The sequence below is a fragment of the Canis lupus genome, chromosome 19 (genome assembly GCF_048164855.1).
Source record: "Canis lupus baileyi chromosome 19, mCanLup2.hap1, whole genome shotgun sequence".
Taxonomy (NCBI): Eukaryota; Metazoa; Chordata; class Mammalia; order Carnivora; family Canidae; genus Canis; species Canis lupus.
Genome location: NC_132856.1, coordinates 54,837,370 through 54,857,146, shown reverse-complemented (window position 1 = coordinate 54,857,146; position 19,777 = coordinate 54,837,370). Strand labels below are relative to the sequence as shown.

Sequence of the window (19,777 nt, the reverse complement as noted above, 5' to 3'; positions counted from 1 at the left end):
TTTGATTTAATTATTTGGAAGATTATAAATCTACCATGGAAAACTTAGCTCTTATAACGGGAAATCTTTTGAGATCTGCATACCAATCAAGTGTATCTGGTCAAATTTAACTTTGGAATTGAGTACCCTGTAACACACACTGGATTTCCAAGCTCTGAACAAAGACAAATTATAACATATCTCACTCATCGCTTTAGTGTGAATTATAATTCAAATGATAATATTGGATTTCTTGAGTTAAATAAAATGTTTTAAAACTGTAGTTTATCTAATCTAAATGTGTTTGCTCCAAGTTTGGAAATGACATAGAGCATTTGTTATATATCTATTGGGCTTGGCTGGATGAAGCCAGTGATAGCTAAACCCACAAAAGTGGACAGGGTTGATTTCCCAAAGAAAAGGAAGCTCCAACAGCCCCTAGAGAGTGTAGTCACCCACCCTGATAGTATGTACGTGCATACACACACAAACTTAAAAATGTACCAAGGTTCCATCTCTTTCTCTGTCACACACACACTTCTCCTTACACAATTACAAAGGCACATTCACAAATACAATGTAAACTGGCACAAATCCAATCTAAACTGGCCTGAGATCAACCCCAAATTTCCATCAGAATTTCTCAAATGTCAAGGTACCGCTAATCTAAGAAGTCCTCATGGCTGCTCCCAGAAAAGGAAGTTGGAAGCCAGATTATTTCAACAATTGGTGGGAATCAAAACCAGAAAGTTTGTCAGGATGTCTTGTGCATTTCCTTCTGCCTCTCTTAAAAGTTCAATACTTATGGATAACAATTCCTGTGATATTCTTTTTTATAAATAAATTCTTCTATGTAAAAATTCCACTTCTATTTACAATGTAAAATGGAAAATAGACAAATAAAAATAAGTATTTCATGAAATGAATGGATAGGGTAGAGCAGACAGTGAATATCAGTTATGTAATACCTAGAGAATGGGGGTTGAGTCAGGGAACAGGTTATACTGGAGGAATTCTAATCGCTGATTCTGATTACATCTACCTCATTGTCTGAGTTATCCTCAACCTTTCACCTCTTCCTAGTCCCTCCTATTATTTAGCACCAGGGCCAACCAATCACATCAGACCTTGCTAACAAACCCACTGATTCTGCCCCATATGACAACACGTGGAGGATTCCCCCAAGACCTCACTCTGTTCCTGCACTCTTCTCCCTTTGTGAGGCCATAGGAACATCCTTTCCAAAACTCAACCTCTGTGAGTGCCCACCTTCAATGTCAGTGGTGTTTGCACACTTGGGTCCAAGGAATCTGCAGGGTTGGCTTTTAACAAGGGTTTGAACGGAACTTGGACATGCAGTCTGGGACATCCACCTGCCTGTGTTCATGGTCTCTCATGATATAGGATGGAGGCAGAGATATGAAGAGAAAGGGCTCGTGTAGGTCAAATTTCCCTGTGTTAATACATTCTGGTGTAGTCGCTATAGAATTTAGAATCCTAAATCCAAACGTGGTCTTCCAGGCCATGATGAAGACACATCTGTAAAGTAGGACAAGGGGAGACACTTTACTTGGGAATTTGTTCACTGTGAATACTTTAGGTATGTGAGAGTGGCATTGGTGTCAGCTGAACCCTTGCTCAAAAACCTGACAATCTCATAAGAAAAAAAAACAAGGGATTCCACTTTTTTGAGAAAAATTGTAGAAGAATAGAATCATAAAATATTATGCACATGTATCCTTTTCAAAAAAACAAGGTTGAATTTCTAAAGTCAAGCCACTCATGGTTTGTTGTGAGCCTAGGATCTTCCAAACAGGAGAGTCAGTTAGTGAAATGAACACCCAAGTGGGTCCTCCTCTCTTCTAACTGTTGCATCTGAGCCTCTTGGCAGTATCTTGTCTTATCCTCCAAGACTTGGGCTCATGCAAAGTTCTGTCTTCAGCCCAGAGCTCCTCCCTTTGCTCTGGAAAAGGGTCCCTGACTCTGACAACCATCTCAACTCCCACCCCAAAAGTCCCATCCCTCCCCCAGAAGATCCTAGAAATTCTAAGCTTTGGCCTCAAACCACTGACAAGGCTCCTGAAAATCTAAATAAGTTAGTCTAACCCATTTTCTCATCTCTGAGATGCAAGGTTAGTGCAGGTTAGAATATTTGCAATGCATACAACAATGTGGTCCATTCGTTTGCTCATCATTGTTATGGAGTATTTCTACACTTATTCTCCATGGAGAGTGCTAGCCACAAGTCTCAGGAGCTTATAATGTAGGAAAAATATATTTATTTAAAGTTATTTGTTACATATGGATGTAGACTTTGTGATATGCCATGTGTTTCAAGCATTTTCAAATATCAACTCCTTTAATGCCCTAAATAATCTTATACTCCATCTACTCTTAATATTCTCAACTGACAGAGGGAGAGTTGTGGCAAAAGCATTTCTAACTAACTCCAATTCCTATATCTAGTAAGTAGTGGAGCTAGAATTTAAATATAAGCCATTTAACTTTTTATTCCATGCTTTTACATTTGACATTTTCTAATTCTTCACACTATGAAAGACTTTCATTTTAAGCAGTTATATGGTTCTTCAAGTTAATAATTTTCATAGTATATCCAAAAATGTCATTATTTTATATGTAACTGAAAAACAAAACACCCAGATAATAAAAATTAACACACATACACATCCAAGTTTAAATCTACTAAGATCTGTTGTTTCTAATACTTAATACAGAGACTATTCCAAAATATTTCTTTCCAGCCTGCAAGGGCCAGGAAATCTGACTGACACCATTTAATAAGCCAAGAACAGGCTGAGAATGGGTCTCATGGAAAAGGGTGACCTCAGGAGTTACCAGTGAATCACTATATCAGTGTGAGGGTCTTAGCAGAAAGTGGGGTTTAGGATCTATAGTGTTTCAACCTGGGTGATAATTTTCTAGATGTGTTTTTCAGGCTGGTGCTGAGGTACAGGAAAATAGGATGGGTCATTGTATCTTTGGGGAAATGGAATGAGGGAGACAGAGACAAAAAGGAAACTGTGATTTCCCTCTACAGAGTTTTGGGTGGGGGGAGGTAGTCCAACCTAGAAGATACAGTTTTGTGCCTAGAGTAACTGCAAGGGGTTGCATCTTCTTTGATCAAAAAGTAAAGCCCATTTTTATGGACCTGCTTCACCTAAAAAGGATAAAGAAAGATGGAAATGCTTTAGTGCTCCTACGTGATAATGCTATCGGTGAGAATAATGACTGTATCTTGCTCACCTTTGCAGCCCCAGCATTAAAGAGACCCTGGAGCAAAATAAGATTTCTATGGGACTGGCTGATTTAAGTCAAAGGGGAAAATGAAGTGGTTGGGTTTTCAAAGTCTAGAATAAAGTACAGAAAGAGAAGACCTACAGGGACCACTGGCCATTCTGGGGGATAGCCATGCTCCTCATGTCCATACATAATTGTTAGGCACACAGAGTTCAAGGTGAAGTCTGTAAGCAGAATTTCAAGGAGGTAGGTGTATGGCCCCTGGTGCTGAATAAAGTCGAACTTTCTCCATTGTGTAGGCATGTTGTCAAAAAGAAATTAAATTCTATCCACCCCCAAATCATTAACTAGGTCTTGACAGAATTGAAATCAACATCTTGAAAAGTTATTCTGTTCACTGCAGCACTTTTCACAGTAACCAAGATATGGAAACAACCTAAATGTCCTCCTATGGATGAATGGATTAAGAAAATGTGACATAGATTATATACATAATATTTATTTATATATAATATTTATGTATATAGAATGTATATATACAAATATATATTTGTATATATAATGGAATATTATTTAGCCATAAAAATGGAATATTATCCTGCCATTTGTGACAATATGGATAAACCTGGAGGGCATTTTGCTAAGTGAAATAATCCAGAAAGAGAAAGATAAACACTGAATGGTATCACTTATATGTGAAATCTTTTTTTAAGTTGATTTTATAGAAACAGAGAATGGAATGGTGGTTCCCAGGGGCTGAGGTGGGAGAATGAGGAGATTTTGACCAAAGGGTACAAACTTTGGGAAGGATAAATAATTTCTAGGAATAATGTATAGCATGGAAACTCCAGTTAACAATACTGTATTACATACTTTCAAGTTGCTAAGAGAGTAAATCTTTAATGTTTTCACCACACACAGAAACAGGTAATTATGTGAGGTGATAGAGTTGTTCAATAACCTTTTGGTAATTATATACATATAGTTGTGTGTGTGTGTGTGTGTGTGTGTATAAGCTTTGTGTGTTGATTATATACATACATGTATATAATCAACACACAAATTTTATATCTTAAACTTTACACACTGCTGTATGTCAATTATATCTCAATGAAGCTGAAAAAATACAAGAGGTGCTAATACAACTGGATATCTACATTTAAAAGGAAGAAGTTAGACCTACTTCACACCTTATACAAATATTTACTTAGGTCTTAGATATGACAACAAAAGCACAAGCAACAAAAAAAATAGATAGGACTTCATCAAAATTGAAAACTTTGAAAGGATACTATCAAGAGTGTGAAAAGACAACCTATAAAATGAAGAAACTATTTGTAAAGCATATATTTGACAAAGGTCTTATATTAGACTATATAAAGAACTCCTACAACTCAACCACAAAAATCAAACAACCCAATTTAAAAATGGGCAAAAGACTTGAACAGATACTTCTCCAAAGAAGGTGTGTGTGTGTGTGTGTGTGTGTGCATGTGTGTGGTCAATGAGCACATAAAAAATGCTCAGCATCATTAGTCGTAAGTAAATGCAAATTAAAACCACAAAGAGATACATTTCATACCCACTATGATAGCCAATTTTTAAAATTTTTAATTTTAAAAATGGAAAATAAGTGTTGGCTAAGGCGTAAATACACTGTATCCTTGTGGGAATGTACAATGGTGCAACCACTATGAAATATAGTTTAGTGGTTCATAAAAAAAGTTAAATATGAAATTACTATAAAACCCAGCAATTCAACTCCTAAGTATCTACCAAAAAGAATTAAAACAGATATTTAAATAAAAGCATGTAGATGAATGTTCATAGCAGTGCTATTTATGTGACCCAAAAGGTGGAAACCACCCAAATGTCTATCAATAGGTGAATAGATAAACCAAATATGGTATATCCATACAATGGAATATTATTCATCCATAAAAACAAAGTGCTGATACATGCTACAACATGAATGTGCCTCAAAAACATTATACCAAGTAAAAGAAATTAGACACAAAAGGTTACATAATGCATGGTTTCATTTATACAAATTATTCTAAATAAGTAAATGGTAAATGTGTAGAGACAGAAAACAGATTAGCACTTGTCAGAGTTTGAGGAAATGGAAAATGAGAAGTAACTACTTAATGGGTATGGAGTCCCCTTTGGGGATGATTAAAATGTTTTGGAAATAGGCAACGGTTGTACAACATTGTGAATGTATTAAACATCACTGAATTGTACACTTTAAAGTGGCTAATTTTATATTATGTGAATTTTACTTGAATGAAAAAGTCAGATTGCCAGATTAGATAAAAAAGCAAGACCCAATTATATGATGCTGCCTTCAATAAATGCGCTTTAAATATAAAGACAAAAACAGAGAAAATTATGGAACAAAATATGCCATACTAATACTTGCCAAAAGAAAGCTTAAAAAGGTGTATCAATAAGAGAGAAAGTATATTTAAGAGCAAATATGATGTATCCATAGAGAATACTCCTTGATTGAATAAGCTCAGAAGACAAACCATGAGAGACTCCTAATTCTGGAAAAAAACAAAGGATTACAGAAGGGAAGGTGGGTGGGGGAAGAGGGTAACTGGGTGATACGCATTAAGAAGGGCAAGTGATGTGATGAGTGCTGGGTGTTCTACTATATGTTGGCAAATTGAATTTAAATTTAAAATAGAGTATAAGCTCTAAGTATATGCCACAAGAATATATCTCAAAATCATGATACTGAGTGAAAAAAGCTATACAAAAACAAAGTATATACTCTGCAATTCCATTTGTATAAAACTCTAGAATGTGCAAACTACTCGATGGTGACAGAAAGCGAATCAGTGACTCCTTGGAGAGGATGGGATGGAGGAGTGACAAACAAGCAGAAACTTTTGGGAGTGATGCATACTTTCACCATTTTAATAGTAATAATTGTTGTACAGACATATACATAAGCCAAAACTCATAAAATTTTATACTTCAAATACATACAGCTTATTGTATGTCAATTTTATCTCAATAAAGCTGTTAAGAGATTTTTTAAGTTGAATCTTGCCTAATGGCTGGACATTCATCCACAAGAAATTAAAATAAGCACCGTGCCCCCAAAATATTAAGTGCTTATTGACAAAATAGCCAGACCCTGGTCAACAGTGAGCATCCAAAGTTAATAAATATTTTATAAATACCACCAAATTTTATCCCCATCGCCATTCCAAGCAGTAATGCATATTTCCAAGAATCTGGTGGTTTTCCGGATATCATCTAGCCCAACCATCATGCCAACATACATGCATGCACACATGCACATACACACACACACACAAACACACACAAACACAGAATACAAATTGAGCACCAATAAAAAATAAATTTATTTTAAAAATAAATAAATAATTTAAAATGAAAAAAAACACAGAATACACTAAGGAGGTCACTGCTGAGTAGTCACACAGCACAGTGGTTTAGGGACCATCTTTGGCCTCAGAGCACCATGGGTTCAAGTCCCAGCTCCACCACTTTCTGGAAGTGTGATCCATTTATAAGTTATTTTCCTTTTGAGTCTTGTTTATTTCTTATACATAAACATCATGATAGTCTTTACCTCTCCAAAGCCGTGGTGAGGACAAAATAACATTCACTTAGCTGATGACACTGTCAACAAGTGCTCAGTATTACTACAATTATCAATACAATTGATATACAATAATTATACAATAACTACGACAATTATTACAATTAACGATTCAACAGGGAGATTTCAACTTTACAAAGCAGAGCCTTCCATTTGTGTAAACAGTACTAAAGAATAGGGAAAGACTATGCTAAAAGTGGTTGGGACTGCTACCTTGCTTTACACAAGCCCATAGGAGAAAACACTAACCCAGCTAGTCATGGGATCTGAAGAAGCTGGACAGACACTTAGCTTTGAATATAAGGCCTTAATAGCAGCACCACAAATTGGTGCTTTGTGGAAATGGAGGGAATGAAGGAACACTAAGATCACGCCAGCAACCCTCTCTATGGTCTTCACTTTGGCCTGAGCCCAGTTCTGCTGAGCACTTTGACCAGAGCCATCCGCACCTCCCGGTTCCTCAGACTGTAGATAAGGGGATTGAGTGTGGGGGTGACAAGGCTATAGAACAGGGAGACCACATTGTCCTGGTGTGGGCTGTGGTAGGCACCCGGCACCATGTACATGAACACAGCTGCTCCGTAAAAGAGTCCCACTACTGTGATGTGCGAGGAACAGGTGGTGAAGGCTTTGTTTCGGGCCTCCTCTGAGTGCATGCGTATAACGGCCCCCAACACGTGGCCGTAGGAAGTGGCAATGAGGAAAAGTGGAAGCACAAGGATCAGCACCCCCGAGGTGGACAGCGCCAACTCGTAGGCCGAGGTGTCTGCGCAGGAGAGTTTCAGCAGGGCTGGCACCTCGCAGAAGAAGTGGTCCACGATGCGGGAGGCGCAGTAGGGGAAGTGCAGAGTGATGGAGGTCTGGACGGAGGCGTTGAGCACCCCTGCTAGCCAGGAAGAGCCCACCATGAGCAAGCACACCTGGCGCCTCATGAGCACGGGATACTGCAGAGGGTGACACACGGCAACATAGCGGTCATAGGACATGAGGGCCAACAGGATGCCCTCAGCCACGCCCATCAGAGTCAGGAAGAATATTTGAGCTGCGCAGCCCCCGAAGGAGATGGACCCGTCTCCCTGCAGAAAGTCGGATGCCATCTTGGGGATGGTGACCAGAGGGAAGCCAACATCAAACAGAGAGAGCTGGCTGAGCAGAAAGTACATGGGTGTGTGGAGCCGGGAGTCTGTACGGATCACGAAGAGCAGAATGGTGTTGCCCAGGAGGCCCATGGTAAACGTGGCAGCCACCAGGGAGAAGAGTAGCTGACGTGACCCTGAGTGACTGAAGAGGCCCACCAGAACGAAGTCAGAGGTCACTGATTGATTCACATCCCCCATGTTTCACACAACGTACTTTTGCTGCAGGAAAGACACCAGTTGCAAGAAGGCTGAGTAAGGATGGCAAGTGAGTTTTGACCCGCATGCCAAGTGCCACTGCTTGGTAGTGGCTGCCAGGAACAGTATTATGAGGTCACAGCCAGAATCAGCAGTTGGAAATTCCATGATTAATTAGCAATGTCTGTCACAGGCATGGTATGGGAAAGCAGGAACTTGCATCTCTGAATGAGATACTTGGCCACACCCCAGTGAAGAGCTACCCACTTATTTTTGAGGTCCAAACACTGAAGTCTCAGTCAAAGGCAGTAACTTAGCTCTAGTAGAATGTCTCAATACCTCTCTTCCCAATAGTCCTGGGTCCAAAGTAGAAGTGAGTGTCCAAGAAGGCTGGTAGGTGAAATAGAGGATGATGAAGCTGAAGCAATCAGCCAAGGAATAAAACAGAGAAAAGCCTGGGTCCAAGTGTCTGGATGACACTCTGGAGGAAATAGAAATAGATAAGTAGCCTACCCTTGGTTATACTGAGGGTATGAATCTAGGCGGCATGTGAGCCATAGAGGGTGGCTATGGGTGGCAGCAGGCTGGGGATCAAATGACCTGGGGTTGGGTGGAGGAGGACAGTTGTCAGTGTACTTAGTGGTTATTGGTGACTTTGTTGCATTAGATGAAAAGTAGTGACCTGGGGTGGTCAGACTGTAGGTACACAGGGGATGAGGGTGGTCAGAGAGGGCTTCACAGAAGAGGAGGCATTGGAGCCAGGTTTTGAAGATCAATTAGGAGTTTTAGAGGCAGCCAGAAGAAGGAAAGTCATTCCAGGCAAAAGAAATAGAGCACATGGGATTGGTATGAGTTGGTGGTGCAACAGAGGTCAGATTAAAATGAGCTTGGATTCCAGCTCAACTGCTTTGTACTAGCATGACCTTGGGTAGCTACTTAATTTGTTTCTTCATCCATAAAATGGGTGGCAATCATCTGTGTCAAGGTATCGTTGTGAAGATTAAATAAAAGGATGAATGTTGAGGAGCCTGGGTGGCTCAGTCAGTTGAGCATCCAGCTGTTGGTTTCAGCTCAGGTCATGATCTCAGGGTCCTGGGCTCCCAGGGTCCTCAGGCATTGGTCTCTGCCCCCAGCATAGAGTCTGCTTGAGATTCTCCTTCTCCCTCCCCCACTGCCCTCCTCCCCCCCGACTTATGTACTCTCTCTCTCTCCCTCTCTCAAATAAATAAAATATTTTTTAAAAGATAATGTTAAGAGCTGACATGTGGCAAGTGCTCAATAAATTGTAAATTATATATAATAAATATAATTTATATAATTACATAATGAATTATACATAATGCATATAAAGTATATAATTGTTTTAAAATTATTACTAATTCTCTAGATAGGAAAAGCATTAGAGATCACTGGCTGATGCGTGCTTAGCACGATGCCAGGCACATAAAACATTCTCATCAGTGTTGGTTTCTGTTATTACTATTATTCAACACTGTGGCCCCTTCCATGGTCAAGCCTGACCTGTCCAGTTCTGTCATCCTCTTTAGTGCTGCTCTGTGATGCCCTTGTCCATACTGTGTAGAAACCCATCTGCCCTTTTTCTAGCCTCTAAGATCCCTTAGAGTCTTTAAAACTCCATTCATCCCCAACTCCGTTGCATTACAACAGGGTTTTCCACTGTGGCAGTACGTGAGGACAAATAATTTTTTGTCACGGGAAACTGCCCTTTACATTGTATGAAGTTTAGCTGTATCCCTAGTTTTAACCCACTAGATACCAGTAGCACCCTCAACCACCACCCCTCATCATGGAAACCAAAACTGGTTCCACACATGGCCAGACGTACCTAGTGAGATAGAATCACCCCCAGGTGAGAACCTCTGGCTTAGAGACAGAACAACTGTAACCTGCACGGGCTTTACTCAAATCTTTTTTCAGATGTTTATTCTTAAATTGGATTAAGCTCAGACCCCACATAAATCCTGGGAGTACCTTACTATAATTACCATGTCTCCATACAGGAAAAAAAATTAACTCTTGCAATTTCCTGCTATCTTATACCCAATCAGTTCCCCCAAACCACCAAGTATCCTAGCCAGTGAAATAGCTTTTATCACAAGCTCCTGTCAAGAGCTATTTAAGTGTCCAAATGAACCTGGTCTTACTCTGTCCACTCATACATCCTCACTCTCAAGAAGCTGACACAAACTGAGTACTGACTGTGTATCAGGCATCTGACTAAGTGTTTTACATGTTTAACACTAAAATCTTCAAGTCCTGGAGATGGATGGTGGAAATGGTTTCACAAACAATGTAAATATACTTAATGCCATGAACAGTACACTTAAAAGTGATTAAAATTATAAATGTTGTTCTGTGTGTTTTACCACAATAAAAAACCTGCCTGTAGGCATTATTGATCTATATTTTTTGGATGAGAAGACATGGACAGGTTTAGAGAACTATAGTGACTTGCCCAGCACCACCTAGCAAAGTAACAGCCAAAATTCGAACAAAATAGGAATCTGATTCCAAAGTCCCTGTTTTTTCCCTTGACAGTCCACATATCCCCCAAACACTGTAAAAGATATTTCAGGATTTGTTGCACATGTTCACATACTCAGCTCTATGTGCCCCCCAACTTGCCTTTCCTTTCAGGGTGCCTAGGTATTCCTCATGTTATGCAAACACCCGGGATTTTGGGATCTCTAGCCAGCAGTTTCTCAGTGGCTGGAGATTCTGGTTGTGATGCCCTTGTGTCTTGAGCTTTTGACAAACTCTTTCCCAACAAGACCTCTTTTGGAAAAAGATTGCATCCACCCAACCTCCCCAACATCTGCCCTGCAAGTCAGACAGGGAGAGCTGAGCAAAGCTAGCCATGACTCACTCAAACCTGGGCTGAATCATCTGTGACTCCTAAATCAGTACTGTTCTTCTGGGTTGAAGAGAAGACCCTGGAAAGTCTCCAACATGTGATTTTACCATTTCCTTTCCCATTGTCCTCAGTAATGCCAAACATGGGTCTGGGGGTCCCTTTGCTGATTCCAAATGACTAGGGAAAAGACACTGGCATTATTTACCTTCCTGTTGCCCATATAACTTTCATATTTCTCCACCATGACCAGGCATGATCAGGACCCTTGATCACCTAACTAATCAAATGACAGTTTTCAGGACTCTGTCATTTTATATTGTTTATTTAATCCTCACATCCAATCACACCAGTTCAAGGATCCACAATAAAGCTTGCTCAATAAATAGTTGCTGAGTGAATACATTCTATAAGGGAAGCAATATTTTGGTTGGAACTAAAGTTATTGACAAATGAGCTGAGGAAGGGTATGTGACTTACCTAAACTCACACAACTCCTGAGAGGACAGGCTAGGATTTGGAACCAGCACATCCCCAGATGCTGCCTCTTTCTTGCAGCTCTTGTGCTCAGGAGGTGAGAACTGAAAACTCCTCTGGGGAATCACTGACGTGTATGGCCAGTCCTGAAGGTTTCCCAACTCATGCCAAAAGGGTTGTTCTGGTACCAGCCCCATGACCAAGGTCAGATGCCCATACCTGGCTGCTTCCAACAGCTCTTATGGAAGGTCAACATGGGATGACCTTCAACATTGATTGAACATCAGCATAGATGACCTTCTGCTCTCTAGAGACCTGGCCACCTTGGGTTCATAGCAATGAAGACAGAAAAGAATAAACATTCAATAAAACAACTGCCTGAAGGCTGGCAAATGTCAAAGAAGTAGACAAGAATTCATCCTTCCATTCTATTCCTGTAAACCCAGCTTCTCAACAGGAAACAATATCAGTTCTTCAGATCCATCCTGCCAGTAATGTCTAGTATCTAAATCGTACCTGGACCCCCAATATCCCCACGAGCCTGGGTTCCAAGTTCTTGCCTCCAGGGTCTGGGTGTAGAGTAAAGGACCTTTCTCAATACCCCCATAAGCATGTCAACACCTCTCATTCTAGGATAGTCCCTAATAACCTCCTGGATTCCAGCGTCAAGGGTTTAACCAAGGCTGCCTCTGTCTATGCAAGAATAGATATCATGTAGGGATGGGGGCTCTAGGGAGACCTTTTGCATAGGAAACCACTCTGCATCTCCCTTTCTGCAAGGGGGAAAATTAATTGCAGTGGGAGCCTAGAGCCCATGATATTTTGTCCCTGGAGGTTGTGGAAAAATATTTACTCATCTCTCAACTACAGGAAGGATGGGCAGCACTAATGTGAATAAATGAATTTGACAGATGTCCCAGTCTTTTTGTTTGGATCTAATTAGGAGGAGAAAATGAGGGAATCCATTGTTGTAAATGGATCCCTTGCTCCCCAAAGAAATTTTATGTCCAGGAGATTTCTTCTGAGTTAAATAATGAACCAGTGATGGTGGGAAAACAGCTACAAGACAGCTTCCCTGGGCTGTGATATTTTCTCCTCTAGACTCCATTCTTTAGGGGCTTCCAAGACTCAGGAGATGCAATGGTCCAAAGGTAGTTGTCCAATGGTTCCAGTGCCTATGAGCATATTATGCATCCACAGCCAGAGCCAGAGGAAAGGGCAGACACCAGAGAGCCAAGCTACCCTAAGCAAGGATGCCCACTGAAGGAAGTCACAGACAAGCCTCCCAAGCCCAAGTGAATTATGAAGAGTGTTGCTAAAAGCAAAGGTGGGTCAGACAAGTGGCAACAGGGTGGCACCAGGATAGAAGCAGGAATAAGTGACATGTGTTAAGGACTTGATATACAGTAGGCAACTACCAGCAAATTCCTTGTGCCATGCCACCACACTTGACTCCCAATCCCACGGCAGACATTAGTAATTGGACTCATGGCTTTCTACCTCTAAGCCTGGATGGAACTTCTCAGCTCAGCACACCCTATAGCCAGACCTTACAAATTGGATTTGACATTCCCATGACATCTTTCCAAGCAGATTCTAGAGCAGTACTCAAAGCAGTTGCGACAATCTTCCTGGAGATAGGGAGCTTGTGCCAGAAAGTTACTCAACACACTGCTTCCTTAATTGAGAAAGTCTTGTTCTGGAAGAAACATCAGTTGAACTAAAGCTTAGTGATATTGTTAATTTATAATCTGTTTCAAGGTCCTTTTCTCCTCAAGGGCCAATACTAGCTCGTGGACTATACTTTGAGTAACACTGCCATAGGCCATGAGTTCCTTGACATCAAGGCTCCTGCTATTATTGATTTCTGTATCACTGGTACCCAAAGCACATGGACACATGGATGTTTATTGAACAGGGATAGCTGGAGGAGATAGTTTTTTTTATTAAATTAATTTTTTATTGGTGTTCAATTTACCAACATATAGAATAACACCCAGTGCTCATCCCGTCAAGTGTCCCCCTCAGTGCCCGTCACCCATTCACCCCCACCCCCCGCCCTCCTCCCCTTCCACCACCCCTAGTTCATTTCCCAGAGTTAGGAGTCTTTATGTTCTGTCTCCCTTTCTGATATTTCCCACACATTTCTTCTCCCTTCCTTTATATTCCCTTTCACTATTATTTATATTCCCCAAATGAATGAGAACATACACTGTTTGTCCTTCTCCGATTGACTTACTTCACTCAGCATAATACCCTCCAGTTCCATCCAAGTTGAAGCAAATGGTGGGTATTTGTCGTTTCTAATGGCTGAGTAATATTCCATTGTATATAGGAGTTTGAAAAGAGAAATCAAGATATGGGGTAGTGAGGAGTGGGTCCTGAATCCTCAACACCTAGCATGTTGAACTGCATCAAGGATGGATGGATGGATGGATGGATGGATGGATGGATGGATGGATGGAACAAGCCATGCTTAAAGTTATTTATGGCTGAGCCATGTTGTTCTAAAGGACGGGGGAAGAGATGAAGATAAAGAAATTGTTACCACTCTAGATGTGTACCTCAAATATTAATCCATTGCATACCACCTTATTTGTTGCCATCTCCATGTGCCATCTTATTTTAACAGGTGTCTCCTATTTAGCATTAGTTATCCATTCCTGAAAATGACATAAACATAAAACTGTCAACTGGGACTCTCTTCTACATTCTTTTAAATAGGAAAGGTTGTATTTTACATCAACTCCAAACTTTCAACCAATTTTCTGAACTGTACCTAAAACCAGTAAAAAGCTTATATATTGGTAACAAACTCTTGTGTTAGGGTATGAAATACTTCAAACATCGCTTCCTGTTGACTGCAAAATGAACATACTTATTTACAGTTGCTTAATATGAAGTGATATTTCTCTATTGCTTCCTTTTCCAAGATATCCTTCGGTCCCTCAACTCTTTGAGGACTCACTGTAGAAGTGTTTAACCTTTGTTTTTGCCAAAATGTAGAAAGCGCTGGGTCAGCACACAACAGCAGACAATGATTCACGTTGAATAAGATGTTACAATAATCTCTCTTAACGCTGGCAGTACGTGAGATACACACTCACCTTGGTTATCACTTGGCACACTTTCTCTATATGTTGCTTTCTTTAAAATCTTGTATTTCCACTTGATGTAAATATAAACAATTCCCTGTGTAACCATGAGCCAGAAAACATATTGAGAGATACATATATTGTATGAAGTTCAAGCATTAACACTAGGAGATTTTGCATTCTGCTGGAAAAGATTAACCAGGTAGTCTGGTAGATAGTCTGCAGAATATACCTGTATTTTTCTTTAATCAACTGACTTTTAGTTGTTTTTTGAATTGACTTACTTTGCCCTTTTTTGCTGACAAACCATCTTCACCTTTTTTCTTTGGACAAAAGCCTAAATTTAAGGAAATCACAAAGCAAGTCTTTTCTCGGTTTTTCTAGCTTTTTACTCAAGAAATTTTAAACCTACAGAAAAGTGGATTACCCATATGCCCTTCACCAATTGTTATTCTCTAACCATATAGCTTTATCTCTTTATATGGACATAAACACACACTTTTTTATTGAGACAAAATTCACATAAATGTAAAACTAATCATTTTGAAGTGTATAATTTGGTAGAATTTAGTACCTTCACAGTGCTATGCACTCATCACCTTGATCTAGTTCTGAAACATTTTCATCCTCCGAAGGAGACTCCATGCTCATGAAGCAGTCACTCCCATTGCCCAGACTCTGGCAACCACCAATCTGTTGTCTGTATCCACAAATTTTATCTATTTCATATAAATAGAATCATACATGACCTTTTGTGTCTGAATTCTTTTACTTAGCATAATGTTTTAGAGATATATCCATGTTGTAGCATTGTTATATGCTGAATCATATCCCCTTAAAATTCATATGTTGAAATTTTAACCCCTCCAGGACCTCATAATATGATTGTCTTAAGAGATAAGGCCTTTAAAGGGTAATTAAGTTGAAATGAGGTTCTTAGGGTGGGCTCTAATCCAATATGACCCAAGTCCTTATACCCAGAGATGAGCCACAACATCAACAAGATGGTGGAGTGGGAAGCCCCAGACTTCCTTTCCCATGTGGACCCGCCAAGCCAACAACACACGGATTGATTCTCTTTGTGAAAAATTCAGAGGCTAGTTGAGGGGCTCCTGCACCCCAATCAAGCATGAGACCAGCAGCATCGAAGCCAGTAGGAAAATACATGACACCTTCTCCCCATAATGTCTCCCCCATCACAGCACCACACAATCAGGAGGAAGCTCTCAGCTCCCAGCTTATCCCTGAGAAGGTAAGGAAAGCACTGAACTGTAATTCAGTTCTAATATCTAATATCTTGAGGGACTCCCCAAGGGGTTGGTTTCTGTTTTGCCTGAGTCTTGAGAACTGATGGGAAGGTGCTCCAGATGGGGAGCCACTGAGAACAACGGTGATGATTTGGAAAGCATACTCTCACTGGCCACAGACCTTTACCCACCTCAGCACAGAGCAAATAGGGCACAAAACCCAAATCCTGGCTTCCTATGGAGGGAAAGAATTAGAGCATTCATCCAACATTTGGGGTAGCTACCCAAAGGACTGGCTCCTATGAGAGTCTTTTCTGGGAATCAGCCAGTCCAAAAAAGAAAACAAAACAAAAGACATGCACAAATAACAAAATAAAACAAAAACTACCACTAAGGAAGCCCCAAGGATACAGCCGATCCAGATCACTCTAAATAGAAAACCAAAGTATATACGAGACTAACTCATGTTCACAGAGCTTCCAATCACCTTCTTACCCAATTAACCAAACAGTATCTCGTACAAGAGACAGAGACCACAACAGTCGTACTGAAAATGAAAGCACTTTGGAGAAAACAGACTGAGGGAAGAAGACATCAAAAAAGAAACTCTTAGTAACATCAGAGCTATAACTGACTAGTATTCAGAGGTAAAACTAAAAGACTGTATCTGTGAGGCAAGAAAAAGATTTTTTTTCTTTTTTTTATATTTATTTATTTATTTATTCAGAGAGAGCAAAAGAGAGGCAGAGACACAGGCAGAGAGAGAAGCAGGCTCCATGCAGGGAGCCTGACAAGGGACTCCATCCCAGGTTTCCAGGATCACGCCCCAGGCTGAAGGCGGTGCTAATCGCTGTGCCACGGGGGCTGCCCAAGATTTTTTTCTTTAAAGAACAAAAAGATGTTAGAATTTTTTAGACAGGCACTGAGGGGGACACTTGACGGGATGAGCACTGGGTGTTATTCTGTATGTTGGTAAATTGAACACCAATAAAAATTATTTTATTTAAAAAAAGAATTTTTTAGTGGTAGGAGAAATGAAAAACAATAGGAGGATTAAAATATAAAATGTAGGAAAACATCACAAAACAAAATTAAAAGGCACAGAGAAAAATAGTAGAGAAATGGTAAATAAAACAGAACATCAATCCAGGTGGCCCAACATATATGTATGTATGTATATACATGAGATTCACATACGTGTGTATATATGTCTGCGTACAGTAAATTCCCATTCACAGAATCCATATTTGAGAACTTATCAACTTAAATGTATTTATTATAACCGAAAACTTAGTACTGCTGAGACTTTTATGGCCATTTGTGGACACGTACACAGCAGCAAAAAAATCTGAGTTGCCTACATGTTTCTTCTCAACTGAGTTCCAACAAGGCAAAGCTCTGTTTTCTTATTGCGCTTTCAATACCATAAGCAAGTGCCCTTTTCACAGTCTGTTTAGTGCCCCGGGTTTCACACTTTTGTGTTTTCTTCCCGTGGTTTCACTGTTTAAATTGGCCGGAAGCACCGTGCCACACTGCTGCTTAGCCTTTTCACGTGCAAGAAGACTTTGCTGTGCCTTGCAGAGAAAATGCGTATGCCTGACAAGCCTCATTCAGGTGTGAGGTATAGTGATGTTTGGCTGTGAGTTCAGTGTTAGTAAGATCAATAGTATTTAAACAGAAACACCCATAACACAAAGTTATGTTTTGAATGGTTGATGAAAATGTTGTAACTGGAGTTCATCACTGTTTGTGGCAACTTTGTAGAACATAACAATGGCATTAAACAAAGAGAATCCACCACTGATTCCCTGAGCATCTTGCCATAAACCCTGTATGAGTTGTGTCTTTTATTCTGTATTTTTTTTTCCAGCTTCATGGAGATGTAACAGACATGTAACACTGTGTAAGTTCAAGGTCTACAATGATGGATATGCTTGAATACTGCAAAATAGTTACCACCAGATGTTTCACATCACATAATCACTATTTTTGTGGTGAGAACATTGAAGATCTACTCTCTTAGCAGCTTTCAAGTATATATTATGGTATTGTTAACTATAGTCACTACTGTACATTAGATCCCCAGAACTTACTCATAACTAGAAGTTTGTACCCTTTGACCAACATCCCCCCATTTCCCCCATCCCACAGCCCCTGGTAACCACCATTCTACTCTCTGTTTCTACAAATTCAGCTTTGTTCGAGTCCACATATGAGTGATATCATATAGTGTTTGTCTTTCTCTGACTTACTTAGCATAATGCCATCAAGTGTCATCTATGTTGCACAAATGGCAGGACTTCCTTCTTTTTCATGGCTGGATAACATTAATATATTTTTTTATATAATACAGCTATATATTTTATATAATAAATTATGTGAGTGTGTGTTTGCGCATGCACACATATGAAGCTTTATTATGAGTTTTCCTTTCATCCCCCAGATGTCTGCAAGGCTCCAGACAATGCTCCTCAAAGTGTAATCAGCCAACTGGGAGCAGGATCATCACCTGGAAGCTTGTTAGGATGCAGATGCTCAGCAGGGCCATGGACCTGCTGAATCAGAATCTCTGGGCAGGACCAGAACTCTGTGTTTTAACAAGCCCTTCTGCAGATTGTCGTACACATTTAAGCATGAGAACCTGCTGATCCCAGAGAAGTGCCTCACAACCCCAGACTCCCAGTCCATCATTTCTGATTACCAGGGGGAATTAAGAATTTAAGTTTTTTTTTAATTTTTATTTATTTATGATAGTCACAGAGAGAGAAAGAGAGAGAGGCAGAGACACAGGCAGAGGGAGAAGCAGGCTCCATGCACCGGAAGCCCGATGTGGGATTCGATCCCGGGTCTCCAGGATCGCGCCCTGGGCCAAAGGCAGGCGCCAAACCGCTGCGCCACCCAGGGATACCGAATTTAAGATTTTTTTAAAAAAAAGAAAGGAAAGAAAGAAGGAAGGAAAGAAGGAAGGCAAAAAGGAAGAAAGAATATGAGAATGTTGAAGACCCAGATCAATGGACCTCCACTTGCTTCACATTAATATCTCCTGGGAGCATTAATCACCCCTGCTTTGTCTCCATCGGCAGAGCTTCTGACTCGAGTCTAGGGTGCAGCCAAAACACGGGGATTTTTTCCTAAGTTCCTCTGGTGATCCTAAGATGCAACCAACCTTGTGAATCCCTCAGCAACCGAGGGAAGGTCTTAGCAGAACGAAAAAGAAGCTGGTGGTCTTGGGTGCCCTCTCTTGGCAGGAAGCTGTAGGACTGGATTCCCAGCTCCCGCAGGCTGAGATGGAAGGCAGGTTGCCCACACAGGTTTCAGATAAGCCCAGCGCACAGATCTGAAGTCTGGATGATGTGTTTGCAAAAAACATGCCCTTTCAAGAGTAATGCCCATCTAAATCCCTAATTTCATTGCAGGGCTGTTGCTCAGATGTTTTGGGTTGTTTTTTTAAGATTTTTTTTATTTATTCATGAGAGACACAGAGAAAGGCAGAGACATAGGCAGAGGGAGAAGCTGGCTCCCCACAGGAGCCTGATGCAAGACTCGAACCCAGGACCCCGGGATCACGACCTGAGCCAAAGGCAGATGCTCAACCACTGAACATCTAGATGCCCCTTGTTTTTTAAGATTTTACATATTTATTTGAGAGAGAGAGAGAGGTAGCCAGAGCTGAGGGAGGGGCAGAGGAAGATGCAGACTCCCCATTGAGCAGGGAAGCCTACGTGGGGCTCCTCCATCCGAGGACCTTGAGATCACAACCTGAGATGAAGGCAGATGCCCAACTGACTGAGCCACCCAGGTGCCCCATACTCAGATGTTTCCACTTACTGGTTACTCACATACACAACTGAAGTGCACAATGCCTATAATCTGTG

The 19,777-nt window shown here is 40.6% G+C and overlaps 1 protein-coding gene across 1 annotated transcript; it reads right to left on the bottom strand.

Annotated features, from left to right (window-relative positions):
* Nucleotides 1-6,593: 6,593 nt before the first annotated feature.
* On the bottom strand, nt 6,594-8,401 carry OR2Z1 (olfactory receptor family 2 subfamily Z member 1). Its single transcript, XM_072788161.1, has one exon. The coding sequence runs from the start codon at nt 8,212-8,214 to the stop codon at nt 7,273-7,275; it is 942 nt and encodes a 313-aa protein (XP_072644262.1). The 5' UTR covers nt 8,215-8,401; the 3' UTR covers nt 6,594-7,272.
* Nucleotides 8,402-19,777: the final 11,376 nt, after the last annotated feature.

Bases quoted from the DNA above. Each gene is read 5' to 3' on its own strand.
- OR2Z1 (XM_072788161.1), bottom strand. From the start codon at position 8,214: ATGGGGGATGTGAATCAATCAGTGACCTCTGACTTCGTTCTGGTGGGC.